The 14,344-nt window shown below is 44.3% G+C and overlaps 1 protein-coding gene across 2 annotated transcripts; it reads left to right on the top strand.

The window, feature by feature from the left end:
• Positions 1-1,030: 1,030 nt before the first annotated feature.
• Positions 1,031-13,366, top strand: Gprc5d (G protein-coupled receptor class C group 5 member D). Of its 2 annotated transcripts, XM_051173193.1 has the most exons (4): positions 1,031-1,175; positions 2,062-2,998; positions 11,633-11,700; positions 13,179-13,366. In XM_051173193.1, exons 2-4 carry the CDS (start codon positions 2,104-2,106, stop codon positions 13,248-13,250), a joined length of 1,035 nt encoding a protein of 344 aa, XP_051029150.1. In that variant the 5' UTR covers positions 1,031-1,175; positions 2,062-2,103; the 3' UTR covers positions 13,251-13,366. The 2 variants fall into 2 exon arrangements, with proteins under 2 accessions (XP_051029150.1, XP_051029151.1); XM_051173194.1 differs by lacking the exon at positions 11,633-11,700 and having other exon boundaries at positions 13,179-13,327.
• The last annotated feature ends 978 nt before the right edge of the window (positions 13,367-14,344 follow it).

The raw sequence follows: 14,344 nt of genomic DNA, 5'->3' as shown, positions 1-14,344 counted from the left end.
GGATTTCTTTCATTTCGGACAGAATGTATTCTTAGGTATTGCAGAGTTTGGTAGAAGGTAATCAATGAGGACAGGATTGAGCTAGGAAGGCCAGAAGGGTCTAGGAGATATGATGAAGCAGACCTTGGGAGAAGAAGGGCTTAGGTGAGAAACAGGGTACATGGGAATAAAGGGAAAGGGTCATTCAAAACAGAAACAGCATCTAAGACGAGCTGAGTGGTGGTGGTGGGGCCTTATATCCTTTAAAGGCTCTGGGAAAGCAAACTTGGCTAAACCACGCAATCTGGAGATCTGGGTGGAATATGGTTGATGGAAAAGGTAGGGCTGGGTCCCAGGGTATCTCAAAACCAAACTAGGTACACTAATGTGGGTACTTCAAGTTACATATAGAGAAAGAACCACAAATTAAGTATGTTATTTCAGTATCAGCTGGTGAATTTTAGTTATGAATTCCTTTATCTCTGGACCTAGGAATGCCCAGATGCAATGAGACCCAAAGTAAATATGTTAATGAGGCTGAGGGGAGTGAAGATGAGAAATTACAGCCAAAAGCCCTGGGAGATACCAAGAATGGTTTGTCCAGGAAAGAGACCATTCACAGTGAGCAGCCAGTCACAGTGAGCAGCCAGGATCTCAGGGAAGAGCAGAGAAAATGGGTTCCCCCTGATCTCACAGTCTATCCACTATCAGCTGTTTGAAGATCTGGAGTTGATAAAATTGCCCTTCTGTATGCTCAGATAAAGTCATGGCATTTTGTTAAATGGGAGCTCTACAGATTCTTGGGATTAAAACCAGAGTTTGGGAGAAGCCCCTGAAATAGGGACCAAGCACCCTCCCCATAGCTTCCTAAGCACACTGGAAGATGCTGTAAGGAAACACATTTCCCTGAAACCACCGCTCTCCGGGTCAAGGCGCCTGGTCAGCAGTAAATGAGGAATAATTGCTCTCACCAAAGGGTTCCATGTAAAAAAGTTGCCGTGAAACTGGACTAGGTGTGTCTTTCTGTCCTTCCGGTTCTTTTTATAGACACTTTTGGAACCTGAGTGTGGTCCTGTAGGTCTTCCGCCCATTTGAGGAGAGATTAAAGGACCTGAAGTTGTCTCCTCCTTGCTCAGTTGCAGTCACAGCTCCACACCACCACAGCCTCGTGAGCTTCCAGAGGAGACACAGAGGAGGTAAGCTGGAGTCCAGGGCCGTGATGTCGGCTGCAAACTGGGATCCCCACTCCCGCCAGCTGAATTTGGGCAATGGGGCTCGAAGAATTCTAAAAAAACAAACTGTATTTGTTTATTTTGTTGTTATTGTTATTTTCTTTTATTGGCATCAACTTGGGGTTGTTTTTCTAAGCCACCTCAGTTAAGTCACAGATTTTAGTCCTAAGTATCTGTAAAGTTTCTTGAAGGAAGGTGACATTTTGCATACTTTTTTGGTGAACAAATAACAGGCATTTAATAATAGCCCATTGCATTGGGTTGACTTGAATTAAAATGAAAGAAGAAACAGTCATTAAAATTACTGGGGAGCATGGCTGGCCTGTCAACTTTAAGCAGGACATCAGTGTTTGAGATAATCCAACCAAGGATACATTGACATTCTGGAGCCCAATACAAAGAGAATACCACCAATCCATCAGACAAGAAGATTCTGTTTGCCTTCAAATGGCCTTTGGAAATTCTGTTATAAAAACAGATTCATTATATGGAGTCCCCAAGGGAAGGACATTCTGGTTTTCCTCTGCAGAGATGGAGCTAAGATAGTGTGGAAGGGTTTAGACTAGCCTTCCTTATTGTCCCGTAGGGGATAGTAGAGAGGTTGGCATTCCTACGCCTGTAGACTATACTTGTATCTGTCAGATCGTTAGCCCACCCAGGAAGGTTGGTGTTAGACAAGTGTTGAGAGACAAAGAAAATGCTACTCTCCTGTGTCTGGGTGACTATTTGGTAAAGCCATTCCCTGCATATGCTCAGACATCTTCATTTGGAATGAGGGACAGGACTCCCAACAGGCATCCTCCTGGGTGGATATGAAGTCACGGGTTATCTTCATCTTTTTTCCCCACAGGAGACCAGACATCTATTCTTGTGAGGTGTACCTTTAGTCACCATGTATGAGGACTGCGTGAAGTCCACAGAAGACTATTACCTCTTCTGTGACAGTGAAGGGCCATGGGGCATTGTTCTGGAGTCCTTGGCGGTGATTGGCATCCTGGTTACTATATTGTTGCTCCTGGCCTTTCTCTTCCTCATGCGGAAGGTGCAGGATTGCAGCCAGTGGAACGTGCTTCCCACCCAGTTCCTCTTCCTGCTGAGTGTGCTGGGGCTCTTCGGACTCGCTTTTGCCTTCATCATCCAGCTCAACCAACGAACTGCCCCTGTTCGATACTTCCTCTTTGGGGTTCTCTTTGCTATCTGCTTCTCCTGCCTCTTGGCTCATGCCGCCAATCTGGTGAAGCTGGTGCGGGGTAGGGTCTCCTTCTGCTGGACTACAATTCTGTTCCTTGCTATTGGTGTCAGCCTGTTGCAGATCATCGTTGCGATAGAGTATGTGACCCTCATCATGACGAGAGGTTTGATGTTCGTGCACATGACGCCCTATCAGCTCAATGTGGACTTTGTCTGTCTCCTCATCTATGTCCTCTTCCTCATGGCCCTCACATTCTTTGTCTCCAAGGCCACCTTCTGTGGCCCATGTGAGAACTGGAAGCAGCATGGAAGGTTCATCTTTGCCACTGTGCTGGTCTCCATCATTATCTGGGTAGTGTGGATCTCCATGCTCATGAGAGGCAACCCTCAGCTCCAGCGGCAGCCTCAGTGGGACGACGCGGTCATCTGCATCGGCCTGGTCACCAATGCGTGGGTTTTCCTGCTGCTCTACATCATCCCTGAGCTGTCCATCCTCTACAGATCATGTAGGCAGGAGTGTCCTCCTCAAGGCAACGCCTGCCAGGTCCCAGTCTACCAGCGCAGCTTCAGGATGGAGAACCAGGAACCCTCCAGAGGTACATCCCAGAGGGCCTGGGGCAGGGAGGGAAGAAGGCAAGCAGAAAGAACCCAGAGGGATCTCACTGGCAAAGGCCAGATTTTTGGTGAGTCAGAAAGAACCCAGAGGGATCTCACTGGCAAAGGCCAGATTTTTGGTGAGTCATGTCAAGTATAGAGACAACGCCTTTTAGGACCAAGAGGAAAGCAGAGCTTCCAAAACATAGACTTCATGCGGAAAGAACAAGACAAAAAGAATAGAAAGCTGTCAGTGAAAAGATGCGACTGTTGCTGAAACTTGATAAAGAAAGTTGCCAACTCTAAAAAGGAGTTAACTAAGCTAGTGTGGTGGCAACCACAGAGGCAGATACAAGAGGATCAGGAGTTCAAAGTCATCCCTAGTGACACAGAGTTCAAGATCAGCTTGAACTACACAAATGTCTCAAGAATAATAATAAAGTAAACAAACAAAATGAGCTAACCAGCCCCAGGCTAGGGGTGGGTCAGGCCATGCTAAGTTCAGACAGGTTGGCTTTCAGGCACAAAAGTGGACACTAACAAAAGCAATTGACATTTTCAAAGTTTAAGTCTGAAAGTTAATTACCCAGATAAAATGTACAACTGTGGGTCTCATCGCTCCTGAGAGTCGCAGAGTCCAGCTTCTGGGTTTCTATTTTGCAAGTTGTTCACTATTTCAAAAAAAAAAAAAAATCTTTCAAGTCTCTGTTACAAAAAGCCACAGGAAAAAACATTTAATCTGAATCCTGACTAAAAGCTCAGATATGTAATCATTAGTTGACAGGAAACAACTGCTTATGTGACGTTTTCTTGATAATTTCTAGGTCACATGTTTATCTAGATATAAAATCAAGCCACCTGTCTCTGTTTTGTTAGGGTTTAACGTTATCCATGACACCAAAGATGCTCGGTCCACATCAACCTGGAGAAAATAGTGGCTAATTTCAGTTATTTGGAAATGTATCAAAACGCATTAATTCCTTTTATAAAACATCTGACATAGTTTCATATCAATTTTAGTGTCTTAATAGTCAACCGATTTCTATCATTTGCTTTCTATTGTTTAACAAAGATGCTATTTTATATATTGTATGGGATATATCATGCTCACCAGGCTCAAAAAACATTTAATATAAGCTTTCCTTTTAAGTACATTGTACACTTTCTGAGCTGTTCTCTCTAGTTAATTACACATTCAAATTAAATCCGGTCCAGATAAATGCATCTATTAATTCTTTTCAGTTCAGTTGATAGAGAGTCAGAAACTGAAGCAATATATCCTTCCTACAAAATTATGCATTGTTGTGGGTGCTTCACATCAGATGCCTGGGGTTTGAAGGGAAACTGCAGAGTCTATCATTTTTAAAAATTTTTTCCATAGTTTCTACCCAAAGATGGGATAAAAGTTGCTGTTTTCTTTTTGTGTTGTGCAATTCCAGAGACAAAGAAGTTCTTGCAGTACCATAATATCCCAAAGCATGCTTATTATGACCCTTATTCCATGTACCCCAAATGTTAGACTTGTGTTTAAGGTGTTGTTGGGAAGGTACCACCCTGTCTCAAACAAACAAAAATATTTAAAATCTTGCCAGGTGTGGTATAACAAGTTCATAATGCCAGCACTTGGGAAGCTGAGGTAATGGCATCAGGGTAAAGTTGATGCCAGCCTGTGCTACAGGATGAACTCCAGCCATATGAAGACTGACTCAAAATCAAGGTGCTATCAGGACAGCCTCAGAGCTTGCAGAGGTGTTCCGTTCTTAATTTGGTCACAACTACCCTACTATCCAATCAAGATTATAAAAATCCATTTTTTGAGCTGGGTGATGGTAGTGCACACTCTTAATCCCAGCACTCAAGGGGCTGCAGAAAAGCAGACCTCTGAATTCAAGGCCAGCCTAGTATACAAAGTGAGTTCCAGGACAGCCAGAACCACACAGAGAAACCCTGTTTCAAAAAAACCAAACAAAAAAAAAAAACCTGCTGGTTGTGGCACAGGCCTTTAATCCCAACATTGGGGAGTCAGAGGCAGGTGGATCTCTATGAGTTTGAGGCCAGCCTGGTCTGCAGAGTGAGTTTCAGGAAAGCCAGGGCTATACAAGCAACCCCTGTCTTGAAAAACAATAAGCAAAACCAACAAAAGACAGAGAGAAGAAAGGAAGGGAGGGAGGGAAGGAGGGAGGGAGGAAGGAAGGGAGGGAGAAAACTCCATTTTAAACAGGAAATAGTCTGCAGATGATAATTATTGCCAGTCATTTGATGATACAATAGTATCTTGCTTTAAAAATGCAAATTGCCCTCCAAGATTGAGCATGGTCACCTGAAAATTCAGGTCAGAGACTAGAATCAGAACTTAAGTCTGGGAAAGGGCAATTACTGAAACATAAAGAGTAATTTAAATGCAATAGAAAGTGTAGGGAAAAGAAGAAACTAAGTAGGTAAGAGCCAGCACCTTGGAAAGCCACAAGCATTGTCATGGAGGCCGCTGGAAAGCAAACCCTTGGCCTGAGATCTTGTTTACCGAAGTAACAATCATAGTGCAACTAAACAGACCTGTGGCTGTGAGAACAGCCATGCCCTTGTTCTCGGCATCAGTCAGTCTCCAGCATCAACATCCACTAATGAAATGTGTGGGGCACTTGGGGAGGCTCTGTGGAAAACCACAGGGATGATTAAAGGGCTTTGGCGTCACACCTGTGTGGTAAGGTTAGGACAGTAAAACTGAGCTAGTAGTTTTAAGTTTTATGCGCCTTTCTCATAGCCGATCTGTCTGTCTCAATCCTATCCCGAAACGTGGCGTTTTGTTCTGGTCCATGAGGCACACGGTGACCCTGTGACTCTTCTGACTCACGCTGCTTGCAACCCTGGCTCCACTGGCATTGTTATTTGATTTACCGCTGGGCTTATAAAACCAGAATTATGCAGCTGAGAGAAAAGGAGTCAAGGGGTGATTAGCAGAGAATTTCAAGAGTGTAAAGACATCTCTCTGGGAGGCAGCTGTCCTACTGTTTTCCATCTCCAACTAAAAATGGGGTAAAATGCACTTGAACCAATGCCTGAGGGATCGCTATTAAATGGGAAAATAAGAGCTGGTAAAGGATTTGCTGAAACGGATCAGCAAGAGGGATTAAAGACTCCATCCAGTTCCTGGAAGTCTTTACAAAGATTAGGCTTTAAAATCGATCGGAAGTAGCTTATGGACTTAATTCTACAGCATGACAACATCTGGATGCAAACGCAATCAGGCATGTCACTCACTGCAGGACATAGCACAAATGGGCAGATGTACTTATATTGTAAATGTGCTCCTGAAGAATAGCATAGCGGGCTGAGTAAATGCTCAGTCAGTGAAATACTGTGCAAACATGAGCCCAAATTTGATGCCCAGAACCCATGTTTTTTAAAAGCCCTGGTGTGGTGATACACATTTGTTACTCCAGGGCCGAGGAAGTAGAGTCAGGCAGAGGCTCCCTGCTCAGCCACTCTAGCCAAACAGAGAGTCCTGGCCTGTTAGAGACCCTACCTCAAAAATGCATGATGCACAGAACTGGGGAGATGGCTCAGTGGGTAAAGCATGTGTTCCAGAAATTCGAGGACCACAGTTCACATCCCCAGCATCCACAAAAGAGCCAGGCAGACATGGCAGCCTTGTTACTCCAGCCTTCGCCAGGCAGAGACAGACAGGAGTTGTGCCTCCCCTTCCTCCCTCCCTGTCCCCTCACCCCCCACCCCTTGCCCAACAACCTGGCTCCATAGACTAGATAGTCGGGGGGGGGGGGGGGGATCCAGAAGATACTGTCTGTCAACCTTTATCCTCTATGTGTGTATGCATGCACCCCCCACAGCATGTGTGTACATACACCATACACATGCAAAAATGAGCAGGGTTAGTAGTGTCTACAGAATAACAACCGAGGTTGACCTCGGGCCTCCCTACACATGTGTACACACATGTGCAACCTAATATACTTGAGCATGGGCACAGAGCTATACATTGATGGAACTTTCAAACCAGTTCCTTTTTATAACTTCTGTTTTGTTTTTTTGTTTTTGTTTTGTTTTTGCTTTTGTTTTTTGTTTTTTGAGAGTCAGGGGTCTCATGTAGCTCAGGCTAGCCTTGAACTCCTAACCCTCCTACTTGTGTCTTGATAGTGCTGGAATCCCACCATACTCAGCTTCCCTTGAGCCATAAACACAGCTCTATAGTCTTACAGTATTGATTAATATTTCACAAGCTTGACATGCTGTTAGGCATTGGGAATGTTATCATAAAGATCCGCAAGGATAGTGCACAAATGTGAGTGTATAATTGAAGTCATTACAATGTATGAGTGAAGAAGTCATTTATAAGTTACGTTTTGCTTAATTAACTAATTTATATGTGCCAGGGATGATGGCATTGTAACACGTAACTCTTTAACTTGATTGGTTGGTGGGTTGTGTTGTTTTCTATTTGAAGTTAGTGGATCTCAGAATGATTATAGCCCTAAGATATTGCTAATCCCCTTCCCCTCCTAAGTAATAGCTGACCCCCTCCCCTCCTAAATTATCGATAATCTCTCCCCCCAAATCAAAGGCCACTTAACTAAACCAGTTGTTCCCACTGAGGACTTAAAGAGATCATAAACACAGAAAATATCAGTAACAGATCTTCTGGGGACAGGACAGTCCCCACTCTAGTTATGACCTGCCTTAGTCATTGTAGGTTAAACAGAATATTGTTCATCTCAGGCTTGCTAAAAGCAAGATCCAACAGCTGGGCAGTGGTGGTGCAGGCCTTTAATCGCAACACTAGGGAGGCAGAGGCAGGTAGAGATAAATGAGGCCAGCCTGGTCTACAGATCAAGTTCCAAGACAGGCTCCAAAGCTACAGAGAAAGCTGTCTTGAAAAACCTAAAAATAAAAAAAAATAAAAAAACAAGATCTACCTGTCTTCAGAGGATGATGGACAGGTTTCTGTTATTAGATATTAGAGCGATGACTTTCAAAAGTATTAGGACAAAGATAAAGGATGAGCTTGACAGAATGAAAATGGCTCAATGAGTTTAAAATGAGTGAGCCATCAGAAAGCTAGTCCTGCAAAACATTAGACCCTTTGGGTTCCCTAGAAGTCCTGAAACATTAGACTCTCTGAGTTTCCCTAGACATCAGCTTGGGTTGGGTATTGTCCTTTTCAATAATTCTTTATTTTGTTGCTTTACATTTTGTGTATTTGTGTGTGTGTGTGTGTGTGTGTGTGTGTGTGTGTGTGTGTGTGTGTCAGTTTTTAGGAGTTGGTTTCTCTCCTTCCATAGTGGGATCTGGGGACCAACCCAGGTTGGCAAACTTTTATGATAAGTGTCTTCCCACTGAGCCATCTCACATTTTTCTTCAGAGTGTACCTACTTCTCAAAGAAAATCCAATGGAATGGACCCAGGTGACAAGTTTTGCTTGCTCTTTTACGGGAAGCTTGTTTTTCTTTCCTGTCTCTCTAAGATGTCATGGGAATCTTAAAAAGAAAAGTCCCACTAGTTGGGATTAGAAAGGTTTTTCTGGGGAGCTTGGGAGTCTAGTGAATGGGAAACATGGGGGAAGATCAGTTAATGAGCGCAGCCTAGAGTTAGGTAGGAGAAAGAAATTCTGGCCTGCTGTTACACAGTAAGGTGTACTGTATGTTACCGGGTTTGTTTTTAATCTAGAAAAAAAAAATTGAAATGTTTTCATCGTAAAGAAATGGCTATGAAAATATGTGTCTCCCTAACCTGAACATTGTGTGATATATACACACATGGCAACATTGCATGATCCTCCTCAATGTACCACTTCAGAATACTCTTGAGGCACTGGTGAGATGTCTCAGTGGGTAGAAACACTTGCTGCCAAGACTTGAGTTCATTCCCAGAAACCTACTTAGTACATGGAGAAAATGGACCCCATGAGGTGTCCTCTGACATCCACACTTGTGCACACATTCACATGTATCCCCCTACCTACACACACACACAAATAAATAAAAAAATAAAATAAAAAAGAGCAAAAATGTTGAGGATATAGCTCAGTGGTAGAGTGCTTGCCTAGCATACAAGGGGGATCTGTGTTCAATCCAGCACTATTTAGTTATAGAGGAAAACAATAACAAAACAACTAAACATGCTATACTCTTTAAATACTTATAGGTGAGCAGTAGAAATAGCTCAGCTCTTTTCTTCATTGTTATTGTTATTGGTATTTGTTGTTGCTGTTGTTCTATATAGGTCTCTGGGCTATCCTGCCTCTGGGTCCTGGCCCTCAGGGATGAGTTCCCTATCATATACAATTCTCAGATTGGCCAGTCTTTGGTTGATTACACCCATAATTCCTGTGCCCTCTTTACCCTAGCCACATCTTGGAGGTAGGACAAATTGGAGGTCAGAGGGTTTGTGGCTGGGTTGGTGTCCCAGCCTCTCTGAAGCCTTGCCTGGTTACAGGAAATGGCTTGTTCAGGTTCTGAATCCCCTATTGCCAGGAGTCTTAGCTGGGGTCACCTTCATAGATTGTTGGGAGTTTCCATTGCACTAGGTGATGGCTCAGCTCCTAAGAGCTAACAGCGCTCTTGCCGAGGGCTCAGGTTCAGTCCCCAGCGCCCATGTCAGGTAAAACACTGATGCCCTCTCCTGGCCTCAGCAGGCACCTGCACTCATATGCACATACACACAAGTGCATAATAAATTATGGATAAAAATCCTAAAGAAAAACGAGTTACAGACCAGGAAGAGGTAAGAGAAACAGAAACAGAGGGAAACTAGGATAAGACAGTGAGCCATGGATAGAATTTGTTTGGTCTAAATTTAGATAAGGCTAGGATGAGATCCACAAAGATCAAAGTGTAAGCATAACCAGGTTTCGGGGACAGCAGCACATGTCACACCCGTGGCTTGGAGAAATGCTGGCTTCCTAACCAACAAGGTCCCTGACCTCTGGGAGCCTGAATGTCTTCATATATACTTGAAGATTGCGCTGTCACACCCTGCTTCTTCCACACGTAGACGCCAAGTCTCAGTCAACTCGATTTCCTACCGTGAGATGGCGGAGGGTTTTATTTAGGGAACTAGGGCTTCGATAAATTTGTGAAAAATAACTAGAAATGGACGTGCTGGGCTATTCTAATCTTTGAAGAGGTCTGATGGGGATGTTAGGATGAAATCAGTTGCCAAGGGACTGAGTGCAAAGGGGCCCCAAGATGCTACAACAATTAAAGCAAGGATTCAGTTTGTCCTACACTGAAGGGAAGACATGCAGTATTCAACCACATACCAGGATTCAACCCCTCTAGAACATGCCGGTAAGAGGAGACTGTCAGGGTTAGGCATGACTGCACCACCATCAATAATATATGAAGGAGAGCTCACACACTCATTCCGTATGTCCCACCCCAAGGGCTCTGCACAGACATCAACGTTTGCGTTCTCAAGAACCTTTGGAAGAGACTTGCTGTCATGATTAGCAAGAGTTTCCTTTTATTTCCACCAGGAAGCAACATGAGCGAAAGGTTAAGGAACTTGACAGAGAGGGAGAGGGCCTCTTGAAAGGGAAAAAGGAGGTACACAACATAGATGAGGGTCTCCAGCCCACCTTCTCCAAGGCCCAACCTGCACAGCAGCCTCTAAGTGTGACCACTACTGACACAGCTATGTCTGTGGACACTCAGACACAAGCATGTATGAAGTACGTGTTTGGCCTGAGAGACAGAAGTTCCTGCCTTCATAGAGATGTCTGCCTGGCTGACAAGACTATCACTAAACAAATAATTGTGTATGTGGTCATTTTGTAACAATATAGTATTTCTCTAGGGACTCTCTCTCTCTTTGTGTGTGTGTGTACATGTGTGCATTATGTGTTCGTGTGTGCTCTTAGGCGCTCACTTTTGTGGTACTGGGAACCAAACCCAGGGCCTTCTGATGTTGGGCAAACTCTGGAAATAATTTTTTTATTATGTCCAGTTTTATAATTTGAATCCAATTGAGCTGGGCACGGTAACATGCTCAGAAGGATCACCAAAAGCCTGAGGCCAGTCTAGATTACACAGGAACTTCTAAATCAGCCAGGGCTACAGAGTAAGTCCCTTCCCAAACAACAACAATGACAATGAATCCAAGCTTATGGAGAAGTCAGCCTGCAGGGACCATTCAAATCTAAGACCCCAGAGGTCATTGTTATTGCAAGACAGAGAAGTTTCCAGAAGGGTTGGACTCTTTTCTGGAAACTTATGATGGCTCGCCTGCCTTTGCAGTTACTACACATCCATGTACTTGTCCTGGACACACATGCTCTAACCACATACAACTTCACTCATAAATGTTTAGCGGGTTCTTTTCAATCAGATTTTCCAAGTGCTGGACATGGTGGTGCACACCTGCCGTCTCAGTGTTTGAGAGCTGGAAGGAGGGGTGTCCCTCCAGTTAGCTACATACTGAGTTTGAAGACAACCCAGGACACATGACACCTTGTCTCAAAACCACAGATGAGGGAATAAACCCATTGGGTCGTTCTTTTTCAATAGCTGCCACAACCAAGTTGTCCTTTCAAAGCATCAAGAGCCAATTTGCAAGCCACTGAGCCTTCCCCTAGTCCCAGTGAGTTCAACTCTAACCCAGCCCTTCCCTCCTTTGGCTTTCAGCCCGAGACAGTGACGGAGCTGAGGAGGATGTAGCTCTAACTGCACATGGTACTCCCATTCAGCTGCAGGTAAACATGCTCCTCATTCTCCTAGGAAGACACGCCAAACACTCATTCCTTCTTCAGGCTTGTCCAATGATTTAGTGATCCGAGGGAAGCCACGCCAGACCCAAGCCACACCAGATGGCACAGGCGAGGCCCTCAGTTTAACCCCACGAGTCTCCCTCCACACCACCACCTCAGTGACTCCCAGGAAGGACCAAGCCATATTTCAAGATCTGTGTGAAGCTGAGGGGGCTGGCTAAGCTTCGCACCAGCGGCAAGAAGGCTGTAAATATGCATGAGTCTGGAGTCTGGTTTTAGTGTGGGCTATCTAAATCTCTCCCCTGCACCCTCAACTTCCCCTGTGAATCACTCACCGTCTAGCCCTGACAGCCCAGGCCATCCTGAGAACAGGGCTGGGTCTCATTACCATCTGGAAGCCCAAATGGATGAACCAATTTTAATCTTTTCAGGCAAAAATAGAGGGAGCTCTACTGAATCGATTGGGCATCACACGTCATGCTGGGACACGTTGAGCCATAATGGCTCACAGACAGATCTGGAAAGCCCAAAAATACCACACTGGGGAAATCCTCTTGCTTTATGGGGATCACAAGCAAGTCACCCTCCATCACTTGTCTACTGAATTTTATGAGGCAGCTTGTTATTGTCCCCTCTGTAACTGAGAACTTGTGTCTTCCTGAGTGGCACTTAGGCCAGGACATAGGCACATGTCATTGGCTCTAATTAACCCTGGCAGAGGAAAGTGGGGTTGAGTATCTTTCGCATAATGAGAAAAATTGTTTTTTATCCATGCCTGTAGAGTTTCTTGTATGCATTTTCAAATCCCAGGAATCAGCTATCCCATGACCATGCCAAAAAAGAAAAAAAAAAAGAAAAAGAAAAAAAAAAAGAAAAGAAAAGAAAAAGAAAAGGAAAAAAAAAAAAAAAGAAAGAAAAAAGAAAAAAAAATCTTATCAATGACCAACAGTGGAACCTGATATAAATAGGTTTGTGTGCTAATTAGTTCCAGTGTCAACTTTACACAGCCTAGATTCACCTGGAAAAAGAGCCCCAAGGAGGGTTGTCAGCGTTAGCTTGACCTATGGCCGTATCTGTAGATGACTGTCTTAATTACTTTACAAAGTATGGGAAGATCCAACCCTCTGTGGGCAGAACCACTCCCTACGCAGAGAATCTGGATCATGTAAGAGGAGAAACAGAACTGAGAACAAGTTAGCAGGCAAAGTGTGCATGCATTCATTTCTCTCTGCCTTTGGCTATGGGTGTCACGTGACTAGTTGGTTTTGAGTTCCCACCACCTTGACTACAACCTGGAATAAGCCAAAATAAACCCTCCCTGGGGGCATTTTGTCACAACAACAGGAATAAGACTAGAACAATTTGGAAGTTGTTTCTTTTTTAAGGAACAAAGAAATGAAACGATAAGCAAAATGGTAAATATTTGGCTAGAAACGTTGCTAACGGCATCCATTCCTTTCCAGACTGTTGATCCCAACCAGGAGTATCTCATCCCACGAGCTACACTAAGCCCACAGCAAGATGCAGGATCATAGAGCTACTGGAAACAGAAGGAGGACAACCTGGAAGGCTGCATCCTGCTTCAGCACAACCCTAGCAGGCCCAGGAGGACTCACTGGACACACTATCAGTGCAGCATCCACCCTGTCCTTCCTCTCGGTTTCCTTACCCTTGCTGCTCTTCTGGACCCATCCCCTGAAGACCTCCCCGTCCTGCACAATTACAGCCATGTTGCCACCCTACTTTACTGTGTCTTCTGCATTTATTTGACTATATTTTCTTTCTTTCTTAGCAATGCTTGGAAGAATTGGTGTCTCTTATTCATGAGACTGAAATAAACAGCTCAGTGTGAAGAAATGGGGGTCATTCTAATGAGACAGAGTAAGAGATTAGCAGCAACTTGGAAGAGGATTGCATCTCTAGTTGTTTTTCTTTTTATTTTATGTGCAATGGTGTATTGACTGCATGTATGTCTGTGTGAGGGTGTTGGGTCCCCTGGAACTGGAGTTTACAGACAGTTGTGAGCTGCCATGTGGGTGCTGGGGATTGAACCTGGGTCCTCTGGAAGAGCAGCCAGTGCTCTTAACCACTGAACCATCTCTCCAGCCCTGCAGTTGTTTATCAACTATACTAAAAATCATACCTAGCAAATGTGACCATCTTAACTATGCTTAACAGTTCAGCTGAAGCCCAACACCGTGGTACGTGCCTGGAGTCACAGCTGCTGATTGTGTGATAAGCTGTTAAACTCATCCTTGGCAAATCTGCAGTCAGCTAGGATGTGATTAAGATCCTGCCTCAAAAACACAAACAAAACATTTCAGTTCAGTACTATAAACTACATTCACATTGCTGTGTTCAAAAGGTTCCCAGAATGTTTTCATTTAGAAACCCTGAAATGTCACGCTCAAAGTTAGCAGATCCCTCACACACACACACACACACACACACACACACACACACACATCTGGCTGTTGCCATTCTGCTTTCTGTGAGTCTGACAACTTTTGATGCTTAATGTACAGAATCATATTTCACACTGTGTCTGCCTGTCCTTTTGTGCCTGCCTTTTTTCCCTTAGCAGGAGATCCTCCGTGTCCACCCATGCATCTGGGGGCTCTTGGGGAGG

This window comes from Phodopus roborovskii, unplaced genomic scaffold (assembly GCF_943737965.1).
Source record: "Phodopus roborovskii unplaced genomic scaffold, PHOROB, whole genome shotgun sequence".
Taxonomy (NCBI): Eukaryota; Metazoa; Chordata; class Mammalia; order Rodentia; family Cricetidae; genus Phodopus; species Phodopus roborovskii.
This window is presented reverse-complemented; position numbering and strand designations above follow the sequence as displayed.

Excerpts from the sequence above, each read along its gene's own strand:
- Gprc5d (XM_051173193.1), top strand. The coding sequence starts at position 2,104 with ATGTATGAGGACTGCGTGAAGTCCACAGAAGACTATTACCTCTTCTGT. Across the intron at positions 2,999-11,632 it reads GAACCAGGAACCCTCCAGAG|CCCGAGACAGTGACGGAGCT; the intron begins GTACATCCCAGA and ends TTTGGCTTTCAG. Across the intron at positions 11,701-13,178 it reads GTACTCCCATTCAGCTGCAG|ACTGTTGATCCCAACCAGGA; the intron begins GTAAACATGCTC and ends ATTCCTTTCCAG.